This window comes from Eutrigla gurnardus (genome assembly GCF_963514095.1).
Source record: "Eutrigla gurnardus genome assembly, chromosome: 13".
Classification (NCBI taxonomy): domain Eukaryota; kingdom Metazoa; phylum Chordata; class Actinopteri; order Perciformes; family Triglidae; genus Eutrigla; species Eutrigla gurnardus.
This window is the reverse complement of record NC_139936.1, coordinates 27,330,839-27,354,507: the sequence shown is the minus strand read 5'-3', so window position 1 is coordinate 27,354,507 and position 23,669 is coordinate 27,330,839. Positions and strand designations below refer to the sequence as shown.

The window sequence follows — 23,669 nt, the reverse complement described above, 5'->3', positions numbered from 1 at the left end:
GGAATAGCGCTATACTGCCTATTCCAAATTACACAGAATATGCGGAGACTCATTTCATTGAGACGAAGACGTATTCTACGCTTGATGGCAATACATCGGCTTATATACTTACACTTGTAAACGGTGGGCTCTGCCATAACTCCGCAACAGACAGTCTAATTGCACAATTTAAGAAAATGAATTAAATTGAATTCTACTTTCTTCTTCTTCCTTGGTGGTGAATAGACAGCAGACAATGGTGTTTGAGGTTCATTATCGCCACCGCATGGACATATTTTTCGTGCACCACTGCAATGCATTGTGGGTGATATACAGCTCTGAAGTGGCCATCGTTGTTCACTCGATCACTCAGCCCTCAAGGGTCGATCTCACGGAGTTCACTTCAGCTGTTCAGGGAAATGGAACAGCCCTTAAGATGGCGGCGGGGATTCCCCCGAGGGCAAGTGCTGAGGGCAAGTGAGCGAGGGCGACTCAAACTGTTATTGAAACGCAGCCCCGGGGTTACCGGGGAAGCCTCGAGGAATTTAAAAAAAAAGGTAAACAGAGAGGACGGCGCACGTGTGTAATATTGCATTTAAGCAGAAACATTAACATTTAAGATTTAATATGGAACATAAACACTTGAAATAGAAAAACAGCATTAGACACACCTGGTTTATTCACCAACCATTTATTTGAACTTAGCTTATTGAAGCCGTTTTAACTTAAACAAGTAAATACATTATTTGCCTCTCGTCAGGGATGGTAAGAGAGTTCAAATCGGGCTGTAAAAAAAGATGTAAAAACCCACCTTTATATAACATGCAATTTGAATTCAGTTAGTAAATCAGATGTTTGATTGAAAAACATACAGTACTTTTTATATAGAAGTATAACTGCAATGCTTGCTCTGTACCAGGTGATGGCGGTAATCCAACGTTATCGTTAGCCAACCGCCATTAAATTAACGGAGAAAAAGAATCAGAGCGCCTTCCCCACTGCGATTGGACAGTGTATCACGTGGCTCAACTCGTCATACCAGGAAGAGTGACATGATTGTTGTCTCTGACATTTCGGGTAAGTGGGGCTGTTAAGTCGTCGTCATTCATCGTTTCTACGTTGGGCTGTATCCGTTTGGACAAGTCGGCCTTCGGACTTTAGCCGTAGTATGTTCTAATAACCACACCCAACTATTGCATAGTCATCATTTACGTGTGCCTGTTATCAGAATACACCATGTTTTTAGGGGCGTTTCTATTCGCTGTTCATGTTTAACGTCCATAAGACATTTGAGCAAGTTTTTGTTTTCACCATTGGCTGTTGTGTCACCAAAGAACTGGAGAATAACGCTAACACTCGCGTGTTAGGGAACGCCGCTGTCCTTTGTGGTCTTCACTTCCGGGTTCGAACAGATTTGCATATGACGTTTGTATTTCATAGTGATAATACACCATATATATATATATATATATACACACATCTTCAGCATCCATATATGTCTGTCAGTTATCTTAATGCAAAGAGGTGACAGACGTGGGCGGGACCAAAATGGCATCCTACTTTGATGAACACAACTGTGAGCCCACCAACCCAGAGGAACAGTATCGCCAGAATGCTCTACTTGAATTGGCCAGGTGAGGCAACACACACTTCCCATCCATGTGGATGCTGGACAGTGATACCCGTGTTGTGATGGATGTTCTGTGTGTAGGTCTTTAATGCAGGGCTTGGACTTGATCGACTCGGGGGCGTTCGACTTGTCAGACTGGGACCAACGTCTTCCTCCTCCGGCTGCCAAAGCTGCCGTTCAGACTCTCACGGTGGTGATAATTTCTGCAGAGCAAGCAGGTGATGTGGGATGGAACATATAGGTTTTAGTGCAGATTGCCATTAGAAAAAACACAAAGATCCATTATCGGGATAATTGTAAATATTGTCACATGGGTGAATTGGTAAAAACATATTTTTCAATTTTGTTCATATAATTTTTTTATTTAACGATCTTCACACAAAAAATATGCGGTTTATATGTGGTTGAATAAAAATGCATTTCTTGGCAAAATGGCAAAAAGTGATTACAGTATGTTTTGCTGTCATTTTAATAGTTTAGAGCATATTTTGAGGATTATCGGCAAAATATCGTGAATCACAATTATTTCCAGGATAATCGTGACATAGACACAGATGTCTGCAAGTGACAAACATCTGCTCCAGTAGAATATGATGGTATACATTACATCAGGCATGTTTTTCTTCTAACATTAAGCCAATGTAGACCAGGCAGGCTCACAGGAAGCAGGGAGGGATGCAATCTCATGTCTTGTGTTCTCACAGATAAAGGTCTCAAGTGTCCTGTGTGTTTGCTGGAGTTTGAGGAACAAGAGACGGTTCGAGAAATGCCTTGCAAACACCTTTTCCACTCAGGATGTATACTGCCCTGGTTGGGCAAGGTAAACATTTGTGAATCAGAATTATATTCTAGATATCATGCATTCAATGAACAAGTTTGAGTGGCTGCTAAAGCTCCTTTTGAATCTTTTATTTGCGATTCCAGACCAACTCTTGTCCACTCTGCCGACTTGAACTCCCGACTGACAATACAGAGTATGAGGAGTTTAAAAAAGACAAGGTGAATTTGTAAAATTGCTTTGGATGGCACAAATTATCCTCATCTTGTAGCTGTGGTTTCAGTGTGGTATCAGTCCCTGGCTGAGTGTTGTTTTGTGTCCTGTAGGAGAGAAGAAAACAGAGGGAGCACAGGCTGGAAGACCTGCATGGAACCATGTACACATGACAGCGATGTTTTTGTGTTTCAGGAAATGCATAGGGGCGCGTTCATGCCATTTTGTGCATAATGTAATTTCAAGGATGGGAATCAACGCTTATTTTTGTAGTTACAAGTCAGAAATATAATGACATCCATAAATACAATATCTTCCATTTGGCTAAAAGAACAACATCCTTAGTCACTAGCAGCTCCATCAAAATAAATCCCAATATGAGACATATGTAATACAAATGTTTCAGCTCAGCAGCTGGGGAAACCATCTTCAAATAATGTGTGACCACTCGTTACAATAAGGTTGTCTTTCTCTGGATATGGCATGAATGCAGCATAAACCACTTGGGTAACAGAGAATTGAAAGTGCTGATTTTTAAGATTTTTTTTCTCATTAATATATTTTAAGATTAGAATGTTGTTGACTGCAGCACTGAAGCTTTTCTGTTCAGACTCTATTCCTTATAAATATAAATTATGAGCTATAAACACAAGAAACATCTGTTCAGCTATGTTTGTCTAATTAATATGAATTATTTAAAGGTATATATTTTAAACAGTGATGTTATGTTTTTCCACCAAAATAGTAAAAGTATGCTTTGTGACTTGTTTACACATAAATACAGTCTCATTAAAGAGAGATTAAAAGAAACATTGAAGCAGGGGGGGGATTCTTTATGTGCCCTCATCTGGGGCCTGTTGCACAAAACTAGGATAAGGGATTAAGCCGGGATATCTTGGTTATCCTGGTTCAACATCCGTGATCCGCTCGCACAAAAGTGGGATAGGGGGCAGTAGGATATGTTATGGTGTAAATTACCAGATTTATTCTGCGGAGTGAGCCTGCTCCAGACCAGGCTAAATTCCAGGATCTATTTAATCTCATCCCTTATCTCAGTCAGCAGTCACCACAAACGGAAACCAATAGTTATTCCACTGCCCACAACACATTGTTATCACATATAACTAGACCCACTGTCATTATTTAAACATTTGTGATCATTAATTTAAATCATTTTGGATAAATTACGATTTTAGATGATGTTGCTATCATTAGGTCATTTACAGTTTCCCATAGACTATAAGGCTATATATAAAATGACGGAATATTAGAGCCACAGAGAAAAAATAAATATTCACAGACTTCGAGAATAAAGTCATACATTTACGAGAATAAAGTCATAATATTGTAACCCGTTGTTTTAGAGGGGGAGAGTATTAAAGTACTTTTTGATGACATTCCTAGCAAAAAATCTGCATTTTGTTCTCATATTATTCCTTCAGTGAATGCATATGATCTTTCGTTGGTTAGGGTTAGAGTTAAGGTTAGGTAAATGCTAACTAGGAGGAGCCGGGGATTGAACCGGCAATCTTACAGTTGACAGTCAACCTGTATACCTCCTGAGCTAAACTCTCCAAGGGTTATGGTTAGGTGTAGGTCTAGATTTATGTCTCCAGGGCTTGAAGACCTCCGGCACGGTGCCGGAAATCCGGCGTAGCAATATTTTGGTGAAGTGTTTTTTTTTTTTTTTTTTACTGTAACCAGTCGTTTAAAGTGATAGTTCCAACTACCAATGGTACTTAAGGTAACCAAGGAGTTCTAGCCAATCAGAGCAGAGTAGGGCGGGCCTTAAGTTTCCAGGCACCTCGGACCGGGACAACGTAGCCAGAGCGATTGATAACATCAGCCCAAAGGCAGCCCTGCACACTTTTCATTCAGACAAACTAATGCGACTGCCACAGTTGTTAGATTTCATCAATGAGACCAACATTAATCTAATAAAAAGAATTTAACCAGCCAGCGGCAAACCTCTAAAAGCGTGCGGATAAGTTACTTGGCTCGTTTTTCTCCCCCGGGATGACGACAGAGGTTGGCCCTGGGCGATCAGATCAGTAGACCGGCGCTGCCGCCGCTGTGACAGCCGTTGCCCTGGTCACCGGTCGCGGCTCCCACAGACTCTGCACTGGATTAAACTGTGACTTTCTCGCATGAAAAATATTAAAACTGTGACGTGTTAACAGCGCTAAAGCCAGAATTAAAACAGCTTTTAGCAGCTTTACTGCTATCGCTGTCGATTGCCGCGAACTAGCGATAGCGATGCTCATAGGCGTAATTTATGGGGGGGATGGGTGGGTTGCAACCCACCCAATAATCCAAACCAGCCACCACAACCCACCCAATATGATATCACAATTATTGATATTGAATGTTCAGCATTATAATCACAACAGTGTGGTAGATTTTCTCAATTTACCAGTAAAAAATAGTGACGTTTGTCTGTGCCCCCTCCCGCTCTGAGATTTGGTTTCGCCCACCTTGCCGGACCTGCGCTTCTCTACTGTCTCTCCCGGTCTCTCCCGGTCTCTCCCCGCATCAGCGGTGGTATGAAGAAAGCACGCGAAAAAAAGCAAAAGAATAAAAGTATCTTCCCAACAGGAGGTAGCTGCTGCTAGGGCTCCAGTGCCACCACTCACGGTTGCCCCCCCCCCCAGCCGGCGAGTTTGACAGTGCGTGCGCGTATAGCCCCGTTCACATACGTCGCTACTCGCCCGTCACTCGCTTTCTCGCTGAATTCTACTCGCTGGCAAAAAAAAACTCACTGCCGCCGGCGGCGACTTCAAGCGACAACTCTCTGTGGAACTCTCTGTTGACGGCAACTGTCGATCATCTCTATTCTACATTGTGATTGGTACTCGCTTCACTCGCATCGCAGAAAGTTAAAATTATTTGATCTCCGATCGACCACATCACATCGCCTGTCCTGGTCCACATTCCACTAGAACACATTCACATTCATTGACAGCTGTCTCTCAGAGATGGGCGAGTGACGACGTATGTGAACGAGGCTTCAGTCAAAACCAAAACACCAAGGAAGGCTGAGGAATAGTCACCCACTTTTATTATTATTATTATTATTATTATTATTATTATTATTATTATTATTATTATTATTATTAATAATAATAATGATAATAATAATAATAATAATAATAATAAACGAATTGTGTTTTAGTCATTTTTGTTCTCATCTTTTCTTGAATGCTTAAACTCCTCAACCCCATTTAGTATGTCAACATTTGTATCAGTACCAGCAGTTTGTAAGAAATTGGTCAGTAATTGATATGTCATATTTTGTTTCTCAGAATTCACCAAATTGATGCATTAAAATGAAATTATTCAAAATTTTCTCCCGGGGGGGCATGCCCCCGGACCCCCCTAGAGGATCGCAATCCCCCCACCATAGTCTCCAAAGATCCTGTGGGAAACACTACAAACCCATTTGTAATCGGGACAAAATACTTAAAGTTAGAGACAATTAAGGACCATGAGTCCTAACAAGAACACTTGCACACACTTTAATGTGTATTCTGTACAAGTTCAAGACCCATTTTTATGCATTTTCTGAGTCGGTCAACTTTATTTTAGGCACAAACTATATATCTGGGCTGGTAAACCCAAACCTGCCGCAGTGGCTGGTGGCCAAAGAATATATATATATATATATACACACACCTGCTTCACAGGTGGAAATCTCAACCACCCCAATGTTCAACTCAAAGTTACGCCCTTGGTGATGCTAATTTCTGAGGTATTATACGTTAGCATTAAGCTAGCGGACTTTATGCTTAGTGATACTGGCTGTGTGTGTTTTGAATGTTGTTTCAAACTATAATTTGGGTTTACTCTCAAAGTGCACCAGATTAATTCATTTAGATTGCAAATGTTCAGAATTTTCTTCTCCCCAATGCATAAAAAAATTTCAGGCACAGGATTTTTTCCTGCTTCAAGCCCTGTGTCTCATGCTCTCTAATATCCAGCATAAGGTGACCACGGCTCTGTGTAATACGTAGGAAAGCATACGAGAATATCGTGCTTTACTTTTCATACTTTTTAGTACGAAAGCTGAGTGAGAGCAGCCTGACCTCCTCATATGCCTCCATGAGGATTTCTTCCTCCAGCGGGGAAAAATATGCCGCTCTATTTGCCATGGTGAATCAGTGAATCTGTGATCGGCGGCGGGGTCTATTTGAGGGAGCCGTGAGCGCGCACCTATCCAGAATTGGTTTCACCTGGCTTGATGAATCCGTGTCTGCTCATCCTGGCTTGGTCTTTGTGCAACCAATTAAGCCTGACGCTCTTGTTTTGGATCGATTGAGCTCAGCTCAGTCACTTATCCTGGATGTCTTAATCTTTTGTGCAACGGGCCCCTGCTCTGCCAAAAGTTGTTTCTCTTTATGCCTGCAAATGAAACAAATATACATCCTAAAGTGTGAACTGTTGCATTCACAGTGCTAAGTGGAAGTGGGAAACATCAGTTTTCAAAATGTAGCTGTCAAACTGCACTCTGGCATAGTTTATTACTCTCACACTGCTTCAATTCAATTCTAAAAACTGTATTTGTTCCCGGGGGTCAATCACAAGCCCACTCTCACCATCAGGAAGACATTACCTTGGCTGCATCCCATTGGCCAAAAGTTCTCTGGCTGACTCTGACCAGCAAGGTGACATCAACAAGCTTGTATGAGATACTGTTTAACGTTGGTTTACCATCCGCAATTCATGGAGAAGAAGATACTGGTCAGAGAACACACATGTCCCAGTACGAGTACGAGTACACACACACACACACACACAGACACACACACACACACACACACACAAATAAAACTGCTCAAAAAAATAAAGGCACCTAAACACCACATGCTAGTTCTCAATGAATAACATATTCCAGTTGGAAATCTTTATTCATTACAAAGTGCAATGCGTTGACAACAAAACATATGGATGATTAATGAAATCAAAATCCTCATCTTATGGAGGTCTCGATTCAGAATCATACCGAAAATCAAAGTGGAAAATCAGGTCGCAGGCTCATCCAACTTTTGTGGAGATTTTTCAAGACATGTCGATATGATCCTCAGTAGTGCGTGTTGCCTCCAATCAATCAATCAATCAATCAATCAATCAAACACTTTATTTGTCCCCAAGGGGCAATTTAAAAAGGCATAAAGAGCAGCATTAGGACAAACAGGACATCAGACAACATAAAAACATTCACAAAGTGCTTCAGTTAAAAAATTCTAGCAGCTGTCAATTTCAAAGTGCTCTGTGCATCACGTTAAAGTGCTATGTGCATTCAGTCTGACGGGGGCTGGGCAAAGTTGTTGAGACAGGGAGGGGTCATTGTTCATAAGTTGGACTGCTGTAGGAACAAAGGTGGCCCTCCTCCTTTGTGTCCTGCAGCGCGGACAACGCAGTCTGCGTCCCGATGGGAGCCACTCGAACACAGGATGTAATGTGTGTGAGGAATCGTGTAGGATCCTGTGAGCGGTGCGGAGTGTTTGCTGGTCACAAAAGGCAGACAAAGCTCTAACAGGGTGTCCAATGATTTTAGAGCAGACTTTGGTGATGCTGAGTAAGCGTGTCCGGTCTTGCAGGCTGATGGAGTGAAACCATGAGATGAATGAGAATGTAAGTACGCTCTCAATGAAGGAGTAGTAGAAGGTCAGGAGAATATCTTTGTTCACATCAAACGATCTCAGCTTCCTGAGCAGATATTGTCTCTGGTGGCACTTCTTGATGATCTCCTCGGTGTTGGAGGAAAACCTTAGAAGGCCATTGAATATTGTGCCCAGGTACCTGTATTCCTCCACCAACTCCACAGGCTCCCCCTGGATGATGGTAGTGACAGCCTCTGCTAATTGTCTCTGCTTGCTGGAGAATGTAACAATTACCTCTTTGGTTTTGGTAGAGTTCAGCTGGAGACAGGCGCCCTCACACCAGGTAATAAAGTCCTGAAGTACAGGGCCATGGTGCAGGTTAGGGACAGAGAGCAGAGAGAGCAGAGAGCGTGCCTGTATGCACTCCCTACAACGCCTGGGCATGCTCCTGATGAGACGACGGATGGTTTCCTGAGGGATCTCCTCCCAGACCTGGACCAGAGCAGCAGTCAACTCCTGGACAGTCTGTGGTGCGACATGGCGTTGGTGGATGGAACGAGACATGATGTCCCAGATGTGCTCAATAGGATTCAGGTCTGGGGAACGGGCACGCCAGTCCATAACATCAATGCCTTCGTCTTGCAGGAACTGCTGACACACTCCAGCCACATGAGGCCTAGCATTGTCATGCATTACAAGGAACCTAGGGCCCAATGCACCAGCATGGTCTCACAGTGGGTCTGAAGATCGCATCCCGGTACCTAATGGAAGTCAGGGTACCTCCGGCAAGCACATGGAGAGCTGTGCGGCCCCCCAAAGAAATGCCTCCCCAGACCATCACTGACCCACCGCCAAATCGGTCCTGCTGGAGGATGTTGCAGGCAGCAGAACGTTCTCCGCGGCGTCACCAGACCCTGTCACGTCGGTCACATGTGCTCAAGGGGAATCTGCTCTCATCTGTGAAGAGCACAGGGCGTCAATGGTGAATCTGCCAATCCCTGTGATCTCTAGCAAATGCCATTCACATTGCACGGTGTTTGGTTTTAAGCACAGGTCCCATTTGTGGACGTCGGGCCCTAAAACCACCCTCATGGAGTCGATTTCGGACCGTTTGAGTTGAAACTTGAACATCAGTGGCCTGCTGGAGGTCACTTTGTAGGGCTCTGGCAGTGCTCCTTCTGTTCCTCCGTGCACAGAGGAGCAGACATCGGTCCTGCTGTTGGGTTGTTGTCCTTCTTCGGCCCCCTCCACCTCCCCTGGTGTACTGGCCTGTCTCCTGGAATCTCCTCCATGCTCTTGACACTGTGCTGGGGGACACAGCAAACCTTGCCACAATGCGCATTGATGTGCCATCCTGGTAGTGATGGGCAAATGATACCGAGGCTTTGGAGCTTGTGTCGCTCTTCCTGAAGCGGAGTGGTTCGAACCACTGTGTCGGAGCTTGTATCAAACACCGACGTCACGTGACCGAAGCACTAAAGTGCTTCATTGCTTCGAAATGTTTCGAAGCGTTTCATTGGCTCATAGTGTGCCAGTGCGTGTCATTGGCTCACAGTGTGTGTCAGTGCGTTTCATTGGCTCGTAGTGTTCATGCGTCGTGAGCCAGAAGAGGAGCAGACTGAAGCCTGCCACAGTGGAAAAAATTCTATTTCTGAATAAAAACCTGTGAAGACCAAAAACCTGTCTGTTCTGTGCATAAACATTCCTCCTCGACCATACAACTTCTCCTATGACAAACTATTATCTGGACTCCGGTGTAAAACACTTAATACAAAAACGATCTTTCTGAGTTCACATACCATGATCAAATAAATAAACCCTTAACCAACCATTAACCCTTCATATCATTTAGATTATCCGTTGGCTTAAACTGGGATGTTTTACAGTATGGGCGAGTATGAATGAACAAAACACGTTAATGACCACACAGTCTTTTCTAAACGTTTATTGCTGACATGGGATTGAAACGGTGTCAGAGCTTCAGTCACGCTCTTGATAGGTTGCTATGGCTTCAGTTGTCCACCAGATGTCACCATCACTGAAGCGTTGAAGCTTTGAATCTTTTTCAACACAATTGCTAGGAAAGCCTCAGTGCTTTATAAGGCTTCACTTGCCCACCACTACATCCTGGATGAGTTGCACTAACTGGGCAGCTTCTGTGGGTTGGAGAAACCGCCTCATGCTACCTCTAGTGGTGCAAACACTGCCAAAATTCCAAAAAGAAAAAAATCTTCCAGAAAGGCAGAGAAAAGAGAAATGGTCTGTGGTCACCACCTGCAGAACCATTCCTTTATAGGGATGTCTTGCTAATTGCCACTCATTTTCACCTGTGGTCTGTTCCATTTGCACAACAGCAGGTGAAATTGATTCCCAATCGGTGCTGCTTCCTAATTGGACAGGCTGATGTCTCAGAAAGTGCAGTTACATTATGTTGTTTTAGTGTTCCCTTTATTTTTTTGAGCAATGTATATATATATAAATAAATAAATGTGTATATATATTTATGTGTATGTATACATATATATGTGTATGCATATATATACACACACACTCACACATCATCACCATTTTTCTGAGTACATATATTTCCCAAGGTGTTTTTTTTAAAGATTTTTTTTAGGCATAGACGCCTTTATTAGCAGTGGACAGATAGGAAACATAGGAGAGAGAGGGGGGTGTGACATACAGGAAAGGACCTCCGGCCGGGATTCGAACCGGGGTCTGCTGCGTATGTACATTTGCACATGACATGCGCGAAAAACCACTCCGCCAACTGCGCACTGATTATCATGACATTTTAACCAGATGTTGGTAACAACCCAAGTAATCCATACATACAAAGAAACCAAAAAAAAAAAAAAAAAAAAATACGTTCAGAAATTAAGTTATGTGTAATAATGCGAAACCACACAGGGAAAGAGTAATGACCACACTTACTGATATTTATTTAATACTTTGTACAAAAGCCTTTGTTGGTGTTGGAGACAAATATAATATAATATGATATATTCAGAAATCTTCATTCTAGAAATCTCCATTAGTGACTACTAGTTGCTTTGTAGAAAGGATTGTTGTATTGTTGTTAGCAGATAAGAACTTAGCAGCTCCCTGTATCAGACCCGAGGTCACGATGTCTCAGGAAGCATCTGGTATCTGAATGTGTCTACGCAACCATACTGTACCAAACGCTTCTCTGCGTAGATATTTGTATTAAACTATATACTTGAGTAAGGACAACTGAGGCTCCACGAGTTTCTTTATTCATTAGCTCAGGAGGTAGAGCAGGTTGGCTGGTAACTGCAAGATGGCTGGTCTGGTGTCCCTGAGCAAGATTCCTCACCCTAATTGCTCCTGACGAGCTGGCTGTCGCCCTGCGTGGTTGACTCCGCCGTCGGTGTGTGAATGTGTGTATGAATGGGTGAATGTCAGTCAACTCTGTAAAGCGCTTTAGATAAAAGCGCTATATAAATGAGGCCATTTACCATTATAGTGCAAGATTTCCACAACAGTTGGTAATGACAGCTTCAAGACGGAGAAACTAGTCGCATGCATTGATCTGGTGTGATTTTGGCCCATTCTTCCACACAGTCATAAAAATCGTGAAGGTTCCGTGGGCCTCTTCTATGAATCTTGATCTTCAGTTCTTTCCATAGATTTTCAGTGGGCTTTAATAAGTCAAGTGATTGACTGGGCCATTCTAGCAGCTTTATTTTCTTTCTTTGAAACCAATTGAGAGTTTCCTTGGCTGTGTGTTTGGGATCATTGTCTTGCTGAAATGTCCATCCTCGTTTCATCTTCATCATCCTGGCAGATGGCAGCTGATGTTGAAGAATGTCTCAGTAAATTTGCCCATTCATCCTATCTTCAATGATGTGAAGTTTGCCAGTACCATGTGCTGAAAAGCAGCCCCACACCATGATGTTCCCACCTCCAAACTTCACTGTTAGGATGGTGTTTTTAGGGTGATGTGCAGTGCCATTCCTCCTCCAAACATGGTGTGTATTATGGCATCCAAACAGTTCAATTGTGCTCTCATCTGACCACACTATATTCTCCCAGTATTTCACTGGCTTTTCCAAATGTTGCGCAGCAAACTTTAAACAAGCTTCAACATGCTTTTTTTTTTTTTCAGCAATGGAGCGTGGTGAGCGGGCGTACAGGCCATGGCGGTGGAGTGCATTACTTACCGTTTTCTTTGAGACAACAGTACCTGCTAACTCCAGGTCTTTTTGAAGCTCTCCACAAGTGGTCCTTGGCTCTTGGACAACTCTTCTGATTTTTCTTTTCACTCCTCTGTCAGAAATCTTGCGAGGAGCACCTGATCGAGGAAAATTTATGGTGAAATGATTGTCTTTCCACTTTCGTATTATGGCCCCAACAGTGCTCACTGGAACATTCAGAAGCTTAGAAATGCGCCTGTAACAACGTATACACACATACACGGTGCTTGTTACTGCAACAGAGAATGCCAATGACATGGATTGTGGTCTCAGGAATGATAGTGGCTCAGGATACACATCAAAAAAATATTTTAAAATACCAAGAATACCAAAAAAAGTACATCAAAAATCGCCAGCAGCCAATGAATACGTGAAATGAATGATTTGAGTTTGAAGGACTGTCTGGAGAAAATGTCGAACACATCAAATCCAACAACACATTCCTCCATTAGAACAATACCACACTATTTCTGATAGGAAGAATATATATTTTTGAAAAAAAAAAAATCACAGCATAGTATACAATAAAATGTCTTTAAAAATAAATGTTTTAAAAAAGTAATAATTATAGTTAACCATAAAATGTCAGCCATAGTATTCTATATGCTTCTATATAAATATAGAACCATATGCCGTAAAAATGTTTAAAATGTGTCATGTCATACAAAATATCATAGTAGAGTATGCCATAAAAATGTACAAAAAGCCACGTCATATATATCATAAAAAAATGAAAGAGTATTACATGAAAATTCACAGACGTCATAGAAATGTCATAAAACATTATAAAAATGTTACAGTAGGCCTATAGTAAGTCATTGAGATTTTACAAAAAGTCATAGTTAATAGTGTGCCATAAAAAGTCACAGATTAAAAGGTCATAAAATGTTTCACATTATATTATGCCATAAAAAAATATGTTATGAACTGTCATAATTTGTCATAAAATATAATAAAAAGTCAAAGTATGTCACAAATATGGTGTAGTTCAGTATGTCATAACTATTGTCACTAATTGGTCATAGTATATTATCTCCAAAAAAATGACCCTCCAAAAAGCACAGTATAATATATAATAAAAAATTGATACAATGTCATAAAAAAATTACTAAAACTCATAGTATCGCATGACACAAATAAAGGTTATTGTTTTGGACATTTTAAGAACAAATCATGGAAAAGTAATAGTATAGTCATAGTGTAGTTTGCTATAAAGAAAACGTCATATTGTACTTTGTAATAAAAATATCCTAATATAACGTGCCATAAAAGCATACTTTGTGGCACATGTCACAAAAAATCATAGGATAGTAGATCATAAAAGTGTCATTAAAAAGTCATAGTATGCCATAACAAAATCATAAAAATGTACAGTATAGTTTATCCAAAACAAGAAGTCATGATAATGTGTAATTAATTTCATTCGTCTTCGACCACTTATCCGGTGTTGGGTCGCGGGGGCAGCAGCTTTAACAGGGGACCCCAAACTTCCTTTTCCCGGGCCACATCAGCCAGCTCTGACTGGGGGATCCCGAGGCGTTCCCAGGCCAGTGTGGAGATATAGTCTCTCCACCTAGTCCTGGGTCTTCCCCGTGGCCTCCTCCCAGTTGGTCGCACCTGAAACACCTCCCTAGGGAGTCTTCCTTACCAGATGCCCGAACCACCTCAGCTGTCTCCTTTCAATGCAAAGGAGCAGCGGCTCTACTCCGAGTCCCTCACGGATGACTGAGCTTCTCATCCTATCTCTAAGGGAGACGCCAGCCACCCTCCTGAGGGAACTCATTTCTCTTGTACTTGCGATCTAGTTCTTTCGCTCATGACCCATCCCTCACGACCATAGGTGAGAGTAGGTATGAAGATTAACCGGTAGATCGAGAGCTTTGCCTTCCGGCTCAGCTCTCTTTTCGTCACAACGGAGCAGTACAGCGAATGTAATACCGCCCCCGCTGCTCCGATTCTCTGGCCAATCTCACATTCCATTATCCCCTCACTCGCGAACAAGACGAGGTACTTGAACTCCTTCACTTGGGGTAAGGACTCATTACCTACCTGGAACAGGCAGTCCATCGGTTTCCTGCTGAGCACCATGGCCTCAGATTTAGAGGCGCTGATCCTCATCCCAACCGCTTCCCATTCGGCTGTGAATCAATCCAGTGAGTGCTGGAGGTCACAGACCGATGATGCCAGCAGGACCACATCATCCGCAAAAAGCAGTGATGCGATCCGCAGCACACCAAACTGCAAACCCTCCTCCCCAGACTACGCCTCGATATCCTGTCCATGAATATCACAAACAAGATTGGTGACAACCCCCAACCCCCATTGGAAACAAGTTTGACTTACTGCCGAGTACCAAAACACAGCTCTCGCTTTGGGAGTACAGAGATTGGATGGCCCTAAGAAGTGACCCCCTCACCCTATACTCCCGCAGCACCTCCCACAAAATATCCCACGGGACCCGGTCATAGGCTTTTCCAAGTCCACAAACACATGTACACTGGATGGGCATATTCCCAGGCCCCCTCCAGGATCCTCACGAGAGTAAAGAGCTGGTCCGTTGTTGTTTGACTACCTCAGTGACTTCCACCAGGGAAATTGACGATGATCCTTCATCAGCTTTCAACTCTGCCTCTACCGTAGAGGGAGTGTCGGTCGCATTCAGGAGTCCCTCAAAGTGCTCCTTCCACCGCCCGATTACCTCCTCAGTTGAGGTCAACAGTGTCCCATCCTTACTATATACAGCTGGGATGGTTCTCCGTTTCCCCCTTCTGAGGTGCTGAATGGTTTTCCAGAAGCACCTTGGTGCCGACCGAAAGTTCTTCTCCATGGCTACTCTGAACTCCTCCCACACCCGCTGCTTTGCCTCCCTTTCGGGCCTGTCGGTACCTTGCAACCGTCTCCGGAGTCTTCCGAGATAACATATCCCGGAATAACTCCTTCAGTCGGACGGCTTCCCTGACCACCGGTGCAGCTTCGGCAATGGAGGCTTTGTACATCGCCCACTCAGGTTCAATGCCCCCAACCTCCACTGGGATGCCAGAAAAGCTCCGCCGGAGGTGTGAGTTGAAAATCTCTCGGACAGGGGGCCCCTCCAGCTGTTCCCTGTTCACCCGCACTACTCGTTTGGGCTTACAAGGTCTGTCCAAAGGTTTCCCCCACCATCTGACCCAACTCACCACAGGTAGTGATCAGTCGACAGCTCCGCCCCTCTCTTCACCCGAGTGTCTAAAACGTGTCCTCCGATCAGACGAAACGATCACAAAATCGATCATCAACCTTCGGCCTAGGGTGCTCTGGTACCACGTACACTTATGAGCATCCTTATGTTCGAACATTGTGTTTGTTATGGACAGTCCATGACTAGCACAGAAGTCCAATAACAAACGACCACTCGGATTTAGATCAGGGGTTCCTCCCAATCACGCTGCTACAGGTATCTCTATCGTTGCCCACGTGCGTTGAAGTCTCCCAGCAGAACTATGGAGTCCCCTACTGGAGCCCCATGCTAGCTTCTGCTGCCTGCCAGTCAGTCACCATGGCAACACTGTTAAATCACAATCATGTGATTTCATTGCTGCATTAGCACCGCTGTACGTCATACTGTGATATTTTGGTATTTTTCTTGGTGGTGAGCCCACAGGATGGCTGAGGAGCGGCTTCTTCGGGCTGTGCCCGGCTGGGCTCTGTGGCAAGCCCGGCCACCAGGCGCTCGCTGAAAGGCCCTCCCTCTGGGCCTGGCTCCAGAAGGGGGCCCCGGGCTTCCTCCGGGCCGGGTCACTCTTCTTCCTCGATTTTTCATGGGGTCTTTTGAACCAACCATTCTTAGTCTGGCCCCTCACGTGAGACCAATTTGCCATGGGAAACCCTACCAGGAGCACAAAGCTCCAGACAACACAGCCCTCAGGGTCATAAAGACACACAACCTCTCCACCACGGTAAGGCAATTTTTGGTTTCAAGAACAACCAATGCAAAAACTCTTAATAATTTATCATTTTTATTTCATATTTGAATATAAATCTCTGTCAAATGAAAGTACCTAAATGATAGACAAATCATATTTACAGAATTTATAAAAAAGAAAAGAAAATAATCTGTTTTGACTATTGAGGATTTCTCTGACTCCATTACCATTCTTTTACATATTTTTCCAAATTGAGAACATTTGACATATAGAAAATGTATAGATGTGGTTTCTGTGTTGCTGTTGCAAGAATGAAGAAAAGGACAGGTCTAGCAGCCTTTTGGAATATCGGATTATCCCACCAACAAAGTTACCGTATGACAGCTTACTGCAGTGTACATTATGACAGAAAACGACAAAAGTGGTCAAATCCACCTTTAACTTTTGGCCTGTGGAAGATGGCATTATGGAGTCGATGCTGTTATAGAAGAAACCCAACCCTGATGTGAGGGCTCATACAAGCTGCCATTAGAAGTCACTTCATGTGACTTAGTTACAGTTTGGTGAAATAAGCTACAGCCGAACACAAGATAAAAAAGAATAAATCTGAAGATGTTCCCCTGGCACATTACGAGGGATAAGGCTAAAACAGTGCACTCACACCAATCCATACACCTACTGCTGAAACAGATACAACCGATCACAACTCCAGTGGATTCCAGTCGTTTTTGGCAAGATTTGCAGAACAAGACAGAATTCCTGCATTCCCAAAAAATGAGAAGTTAAATAATTTGCACAAAAAAAACCCAAATTGAGAAACTTTACCCGACACATGATTACGCAGCTCGTATAACAGCAGATCCCATCACATGACAGTCGTTAACATTTGTTTGTCTTTGTGGATCGAGCTGTGAATTGCTGAGCCGCCATCACATTAAAAACTTTCTAGACCTCAAATCATTCTTAGATGGACAACATGATGAAAGCAGCTTCTGCCTCAGACCATCAAACCCACAGAAGATAAAAGAGGTAGGTGAGGTGACCTTTTAGAAACGTGTATTGCTGGCATCCAGTGGTTAGACAGTTCAAATGTATCAACACTACGCAGGGCGGAATACTGTGTTAGGAAACATACTCCTCAAACAGCTCAGGAAGATCACTCACTCACTGAGACACAGCCTTACATGGGTGGCATTACTCATCTTCAGTTTGAACAGTGGAAGATCGTGGCAGTCTGGTGTAAATATCACTTTAAAGTGGAGCTGAAACGTTCCTTCAGGAGTGCCGAGCTTCTGTTTGGTGACGTAGGAATGAAACAGGAGAGAAAGGAGGGATGTTGAATTTGATTTGATAATTGAAAAGATTACCGCACAACATTCTCTCACTCTGTGCTGCTAAAAGTCGCTGATTGATGAATGGATGCCATGATATTATTGGTTTCTACTAGCTGATGTAAGCACGTCATATTTTGTTTTTCGAGGCAGAAAAATCATTGGATTTTGATATAAAAATATGAAGAAATGTTTTTTTTGTTATTTGTTTGGGCATATATTATTATGTTGGTGAACAATATGACCAGGGATGTGATCTAAAAGGGTTTTAAAAAAAGGCATTTCAGCTCAACTTCAAGAGAAAGTGGCAACAGGAAACAATACACACCCTAATATACCACACACATTCTCTTCAACAACCCGTTTGGTACGGTCCGGTTGTAACACTGCTTTGACACCACTGGGATGCCATGAGGTTTATGGCACAAGCATCATATTCACCTCTCAGCTAACTCCTGTGGACTCGACTGAGAAGGCTTGACATCACTTCACATTGAACAGAAAACCTGTTCCAGGGCTTCCAAGGGTCCAGCCTGGATTCAGATCTCTGTTATTCTGTAAATGTGTTACATTTGTTTACCTTTACACATCCACTTGTTTTACTATGAGCTGTAGGTCATTGTAATTGTCTTAGTGTCACTTTAAAAAAACAAAAAAGAGCCCCATGCTCAACTTCTACTCACTGAAAAGGCATTATTCACTCCAGCGGAGTGGAAATTATCAGACAATTGATGGCAATTCTTGCACCAGACATGACAGTTAATGAAAGCAAAAGGTAGCATGAAATGTAAATGGTACAAAGAAATCATCAGATCATGCAAAACGTGGGCCAGCACCAGAATGCCAGGGAGAGAGGATTCAGAGAGCTCCCAGTGATTGAGATGCACACGGTGCTGCAGCGGAGCATGCCAATGACATGGATTATGATCTCAGGAATGATAGTGGCTCAACACACACATAAACAGACTTTGTCAAATCATTTAAAAATACCATCACAATTTGCATTCAAATTCATCTGTGCAACCAATAAAACTGTTGAGTGAAATGAAAGATTTTTGGCCGATTTGACAGCTCGTTACTGCTTGATTGATTTGAAAGGCCATATGCTGATAGCCTGTAAAACATACATAACTTAACTATTCACTTAGCAAACATTCAATATTTTGTACTAATACACAAATTCAAAACTCAAACATAAATCGTTATTCTCTCATTCAGAAAGTGTGCCGTGCAGAGATAAGCAAAAGGCCAGAACAGGTGGGCCACGCGACGCATCGGGGAGTTCATGAAGGATTGCTGGGCGAGGGGGAACATCTGTGTGAGCACACCAGTGATGTACAGGTCGAACAAAGACAGCAGAAAGGGCTGTTCAGGAAAACAACCAGTGAAGAACTGCCCGGAACAGCCATTTTCAAAACATTCATGGTTCTAGTACTCAAACGAACTCCACGTGTTCAACCTCCTTCCAACATCACTACATGACACTCGACTGTAGTGATGTGCACCAACATTGAAAAGTAACAAAAGAACGTAGAGCATTACAGATGGGATAACCTGGTGTCGGTTCTTCCTCCACGTGCTACCTCTGTTGGCTGGCGTTCCTGTGGAGGCCCATGATGCACCTCTGCAGTGACATGTCAGACCTTTGGGCAGCGATGCAGAGCTACAACATGGCTATGCTCTCCGGCGTACAGTTGAGATGTGTGGATGTGCTGCTTCCCCCGGGGGACTTGAGGCCCTTAGTCGCCCCACCCAGTGTCGAGCCCCGGGCCCTGGGGCCCATGATAACCCCTGAGCCGTGGTGGAGACTCTGCTGCAGGCCTGCCATCATGGTCTCGCTGGTGACGGTGCCAAACTCATAGGTGAAGGTGCCGTAGAAGACCAGGATGTCCACTGTGAAGACCCACTCACAGATGGCTGCAGCATGCTGCAGGATGAAGCTCTCGTGGATGAAGAAGATGCCGCCTGGGAGGAGGGCGAGTTAAGGAGGACAAACATCTCTGCTACATGCAGGTCCATCAGATTAGCGAATGCTGCATATTAACATAGACTATTCATCAGATCATACACAAGAACCTCAATGGTGTCATCCCCGGCAGGAAACATAAGAGAAGGCAGACGGGAACAACAATGATGAGCGGTGGAGGAAAAACAGACAGGGAAGAGAGGCAGACAGGGAAGACAGAAAGTGAAGCCATCAGCATCACCTTTGAGGGCAGGAAGGGGAGATTACAGGGAGCCCAGACAGATGTTATAATGGACACGCTGTCAGCTGAAAGACACATTTTTAAGTTAGCGGAGTGAAAAAGAAGAAGGAAACCAGATGTTTTAATTGGCCATCTCAGGATGGCAAGGTGTGGCCATGACGTTGTTAACCAACAGTGGCCTGTATCAGGGAGGAGTAAAACAAAAGACCTTTACACATCAAACCTCAAACAACATTCTTTCATTTTGACACATTTCTCATGTGAAGAACATGTTTAAGCAGGTTATAAGCAGTAACGTTAATGATGGCTCAGATCAAGAACAAGATGCAACACCCAGCAGATAACACCTGTGTCTCCACAGTGAGGGGGACGTCCCACTCCTGAGACAAGGATACTGAGGACAAGCGAGACCATGGCTCCCAGTGCCAGAGCCACTCTGAAATGGGCCATCCAGTAGTCGAGGGAAGTCACCGCCACCCGGTACGTGAGCACACACTGCAGGCACACAAACAGCAGCCCCGCTGGAAACGCCACACCAGCACCCACGTAGTGTAGAGATTTGGCGTGATCAACCTGACAAACACAAGCGTACAGTCAGACGGCTCCGTGAGGGCCAAAACCCAGCTCAACACCACAAATGTAAACAGGATAGTTGATACGTACCTGGAAGTTTCCCACCATGACCAGACCCACAGCGTTGGTGCAGCCGGACACCAGAGCACTGGTGTTGACCCAACACTGGTGGCTGTGCTCGATGACCTGGGCGTAGCGCAGAAGGCACACCATCACCACTGCATGACACACAGGGGAAGGGTCACACAACAGTCACTAGTACTACTGCATGTATGCCTCTGCCAACCAGCTAGTCACACATCACATCCACGTCCGTCCAAAATGTCATCAATTCATCTTTTTATCCTAGCAGACATTTGTGTGGAATTGTTACAATTAGAATATTCATGAGTTATGGTCACAGTGGCCTTTGACCACCTAATAGTAATTAGTCCATCCTTCAGTCAGGTGGACATCTGTACCATATTTGAAGAAATTCCCTTCGAGTGTTATTGAGATATCACATTCATGAGAATGGGAAAAATGGACATATGGTCATATGTATGTATGGATGGGTAAAAATCCTAGTTAGGTATGTCACAAAAAGACAGAAGTCAGTAGTTGGTCATAAAAAATAAATCAGAATTATGATAGTATAGTATGGTCATAAAAAATAAATCAGAATTATGATAGTATAGTAAGTATTATGACATGCTGTAGTATGTCATAATAGTTATTATAAGTACATGTTTGGGTAATTTCAATATTTGTGGACAGCAAAAATGATCCTTAATAGTATATTTGTGGTACTTTACAGTGGACGGATGTATTTTTGTTTCATGCACCTTTAATGTGAGTGTTTGATAGGTGAAGTGTGAACTTGTGTTAAGTCAGGACAAGCGGGGAGTGGAGCCTTGTAGTTAGTTTCATTTTGGGACTATTTATTTGTTTTGGATTTCTCCTGCATTTTTGGAAGTCAACATTTCAAGTGTACCTACTGGTCTAAGGCTTCACCTACAATGTCATAAAATATGTCACAACAAATTGTATAGTAGGTTACGCATTCAGAAAGTATTCAGACCCTTCAACTTCTTCATATGTTGTCTACGTGAAATACACCAGAATGACAAAGGGGAAATATTATTTTAGAACATTTTGGCAAATGTATTAAAAAAAGAAAACTGACATATTGACACAAGTATACAGAGTCTTTACTCAGTACGCAGTTGGAGCTCCTTTGGCAGCGATGACAGCATCCAGTGTTCTTGCAGGTCTGCACAGCTGGATCTGGGGAATTTATGCCATTCTTCTCTGCTAATCTTCTCAAGCTGTCAGGTTGGGGATGGTTTCCAGAGATGTTCCATTGGGTTCACGTCAGGGCCCTGGCTGGGCCACTCCAGGAGGTTTAACTGAGTCACTCCTGCGTTGTCATGGCTGTGTGCTGAGGGTCTGTTATAAAGTGAACCTTCGGTCCGGTTTGAGGTCTGCTGCCTGCTCTGAATCAAGCCGAGTTCACACCGGACCGAAAATCGGCGTCTTTGAGAGAGTCGGCGTCCGTGACATGAGTCTACTTGGTGTGGTCGCTCGAATTGGCCCACGTCGGCGTTCATTTCAGCCGATTCAAATGTATAATCCGCCATTCGAGTCGGTCATTCTTTTACCATTCTGATTGGTGGAGGCTAGCAGCTTGACTAGCGAATCAGTGAAGCCCGGAAGTGACGATGGTAAACATACCAGATAAACAGTGGAATCGAAGATTGTGTTTTTTGGCCCACAATACAGATTAATGCCGCCTGTTGTTTTGGAGACATTACATCTCGCGCAAGCGCGGAACGTATGACGTCGGCTGTAATTCCGTAGGTGTGAACCGCCCATGTCGTTGTTCGAGTCGGCCATATTAAGTAGCCCGACTTCATTTACCGACGCGAGTTGGGCAGTTCTTCCGGTGTGGACTCGCCTTCAGGTTTTCATTTAGTCCCTGCTGCAGCAACACACCCACAGCATGATGCTGCCACCATGCTTCACCTTTGGGATGCTTGGCCAGGTGATTAGCGTTAACACCCCCCCCCCACAACCCTGAATACAGAATAAGCGGTAGACAAAGGACGGATGGTTTCCTCCAGACTTGACGCTTAGAAGATCGTGGAGTGTTGCAGTCATGGTTGTCCTTCACATCTGATCTCTGGAGCCAGGGTGACCATTTTTCTTGGTCAGCTCCTTCAGGCCCTTCTCCCCTGATTACTGCTGGGGGCCAGCTCTAGGAATAGGCCTGGTTGTTCCAAACTTCTTCCATTTAAGAGTTATAAAGAGCCCAGCGGCTCTTGGGGACCCTCAATGCAGCATACATGTTTTTGTAGCCTTCTTTGCCTCGACACAATCCCATCTCCGAGTTCCTTCCACCTCCTGGCTTGGTTGTTGCTCTGATATTTCTTGTCAGCTGTGCGACCTTATTTAGACAGGTGTGTGCCCTTCCAAGTCATGTCCAATCAAGTCACTTTACCACAGGTGGACTTCAATCAAGGTGGAGAAACATCTCAAAGATGATCAAGAGAAATGGAAGGCACCTGAGCTCCAGTTCGATTGTCATAGCAAAGGGTCTGAATACTCATGTCATTGCGATATTTCAGTTTTTCCTTTTTTTATTAATTTGCAAAAACTGCCAACAATTCTGTTTCCTCTTTGTCTGTATGGTGTATTGAGTGTAGATTGATGAGGAGAACAAATAAAAAAAAATGCTTAAATGACTTTAGCATAAGGCTGCAACATAACAAAATGTGGAAAATGTGAAGTGTCTGAAACATTTCTGTCATAGTCATTATGTCACAAATCATCATAGTCGTCGAGTCATAAAAGACATAGCATGTCATAAAAAAGTCCTAGAATAGTGTGTAATAACTGTCATAAAAGGCATGGTAAAGTACATCATAAAACAATCCGAGCATATTTTGTTGTAAAAGATATAAAAATGTCTTGGTTTAGTATGCCATAAAAATGTCATACCATAGTACATCATCAACTGCAGTTTACATCCACATCTGTCCAAAATGTCATTACTTCATAATGTCATTGTATTAGACATTTGTGTGAAATTATCATAATTACAATATATTAATATGTATTCTTCGGTTATGGCCCATTGTAAGTCAAAATGACATTGTAAAAGCCTCCGTGAGTGGGTGGAAAATTATAACAACATTACTGGTTTATTCCATTATTGTAGGCATAGAAATGGAAAACAAACTGTTATATTTCCTGTG

At 43.4% G+C, this 23,669-nt stretch overlaps 2 protein-coding genes across 3 annotated transcripts in view; one reads left to right on the top strand and one right to left on the bottom strand.

The window, feature by feature from the left end:
* Positions 1 to 1,002: 1,002 nt before the first annotated feature.
* Positions 1,003 to 3,997, top strand: rnf181 (ring finger protein 181). Of its 2 annotated transcripts, none has more exons than XM_084025866.1 (6): positions 1,003 to 1,056; positions 1,486 to 1,613; positions 1,691 to 1,827; positions 2,314 to 2,429; positions 2,534 to 2,608; positions 2,714 to 3,997. In XM_084025866.1, exons 2-6 carry the CDS (start codon positions 1,528 to 1,530, stop codon positions 2,771 to 2,773), a joined length of 474 nt encoding a protein of 157 aa, XP_083881992.1. In that variant the 5' UTR covers positions 1,003 to 1,056; positions 1,486 to 1,527; the 3' UTR covers positions 2,774 to 3,997. The 2 variants fall into 2 exon arrangements, with proteins under 2 accessions (XP_083881992.1, XP_083881991.1); XM_084025865.1 differs by having other exon boundaries at positions 1,036 to 1,145.
* Positions 3,998 to 16,404: 12,407 nt separating this feature from the next.
* Positions 16,405 to 23,669, bottom strand: part of tmem150aa (transmembrane protein 150Aa) — a 31,443-nt gene continuing 24,178 nt past the window's right edge. The window contains exons 6-8 of the mRNA XM_084024165.1: positions 20,524 to 20,651; positions 20,256 to 20,433; positions 16,405 to 19,618 (exon numbers count right to left, since the gene is read on the bottom strand). Of these exons, the coding sequence (XP_083880291.1) occupies positions 19,317 to 19,618; positions 20,256 to 20,433; positions 20,524 to 20,651 (608 nt within the window). The 3' untranslated portion in view covers positions 16,405 to 19,316. The remainder of the gene's footprint in view (positions 19,619 to 20,255; positions 20,434 to 20,523; positions 20,652 to 23,669) is intronic.

Coding starts and splice junctions, on each gene's coding strand:
- rnf181 (XM_084025866.1), top strand. CDS start 1,528: ATGGCATCCTACTTTGATGAACACAACTGTGAGCCCACCAACCCAGAG. Junction 1,614..1,690: donor GCTCTACTTGAATTGGCCAG/GTGAGGCAACAC, acceptor TTCTGTGTGTAG/GTCTTTAATGCAGGGCTTGG. Junction 2,609..2,713: donor AGGAGTTTAAAAAAGACAAG/GTGAATTTGTAA, acceptor TGTGTCCTGTAG/GAGAGAAGAAAACAGAGGGA.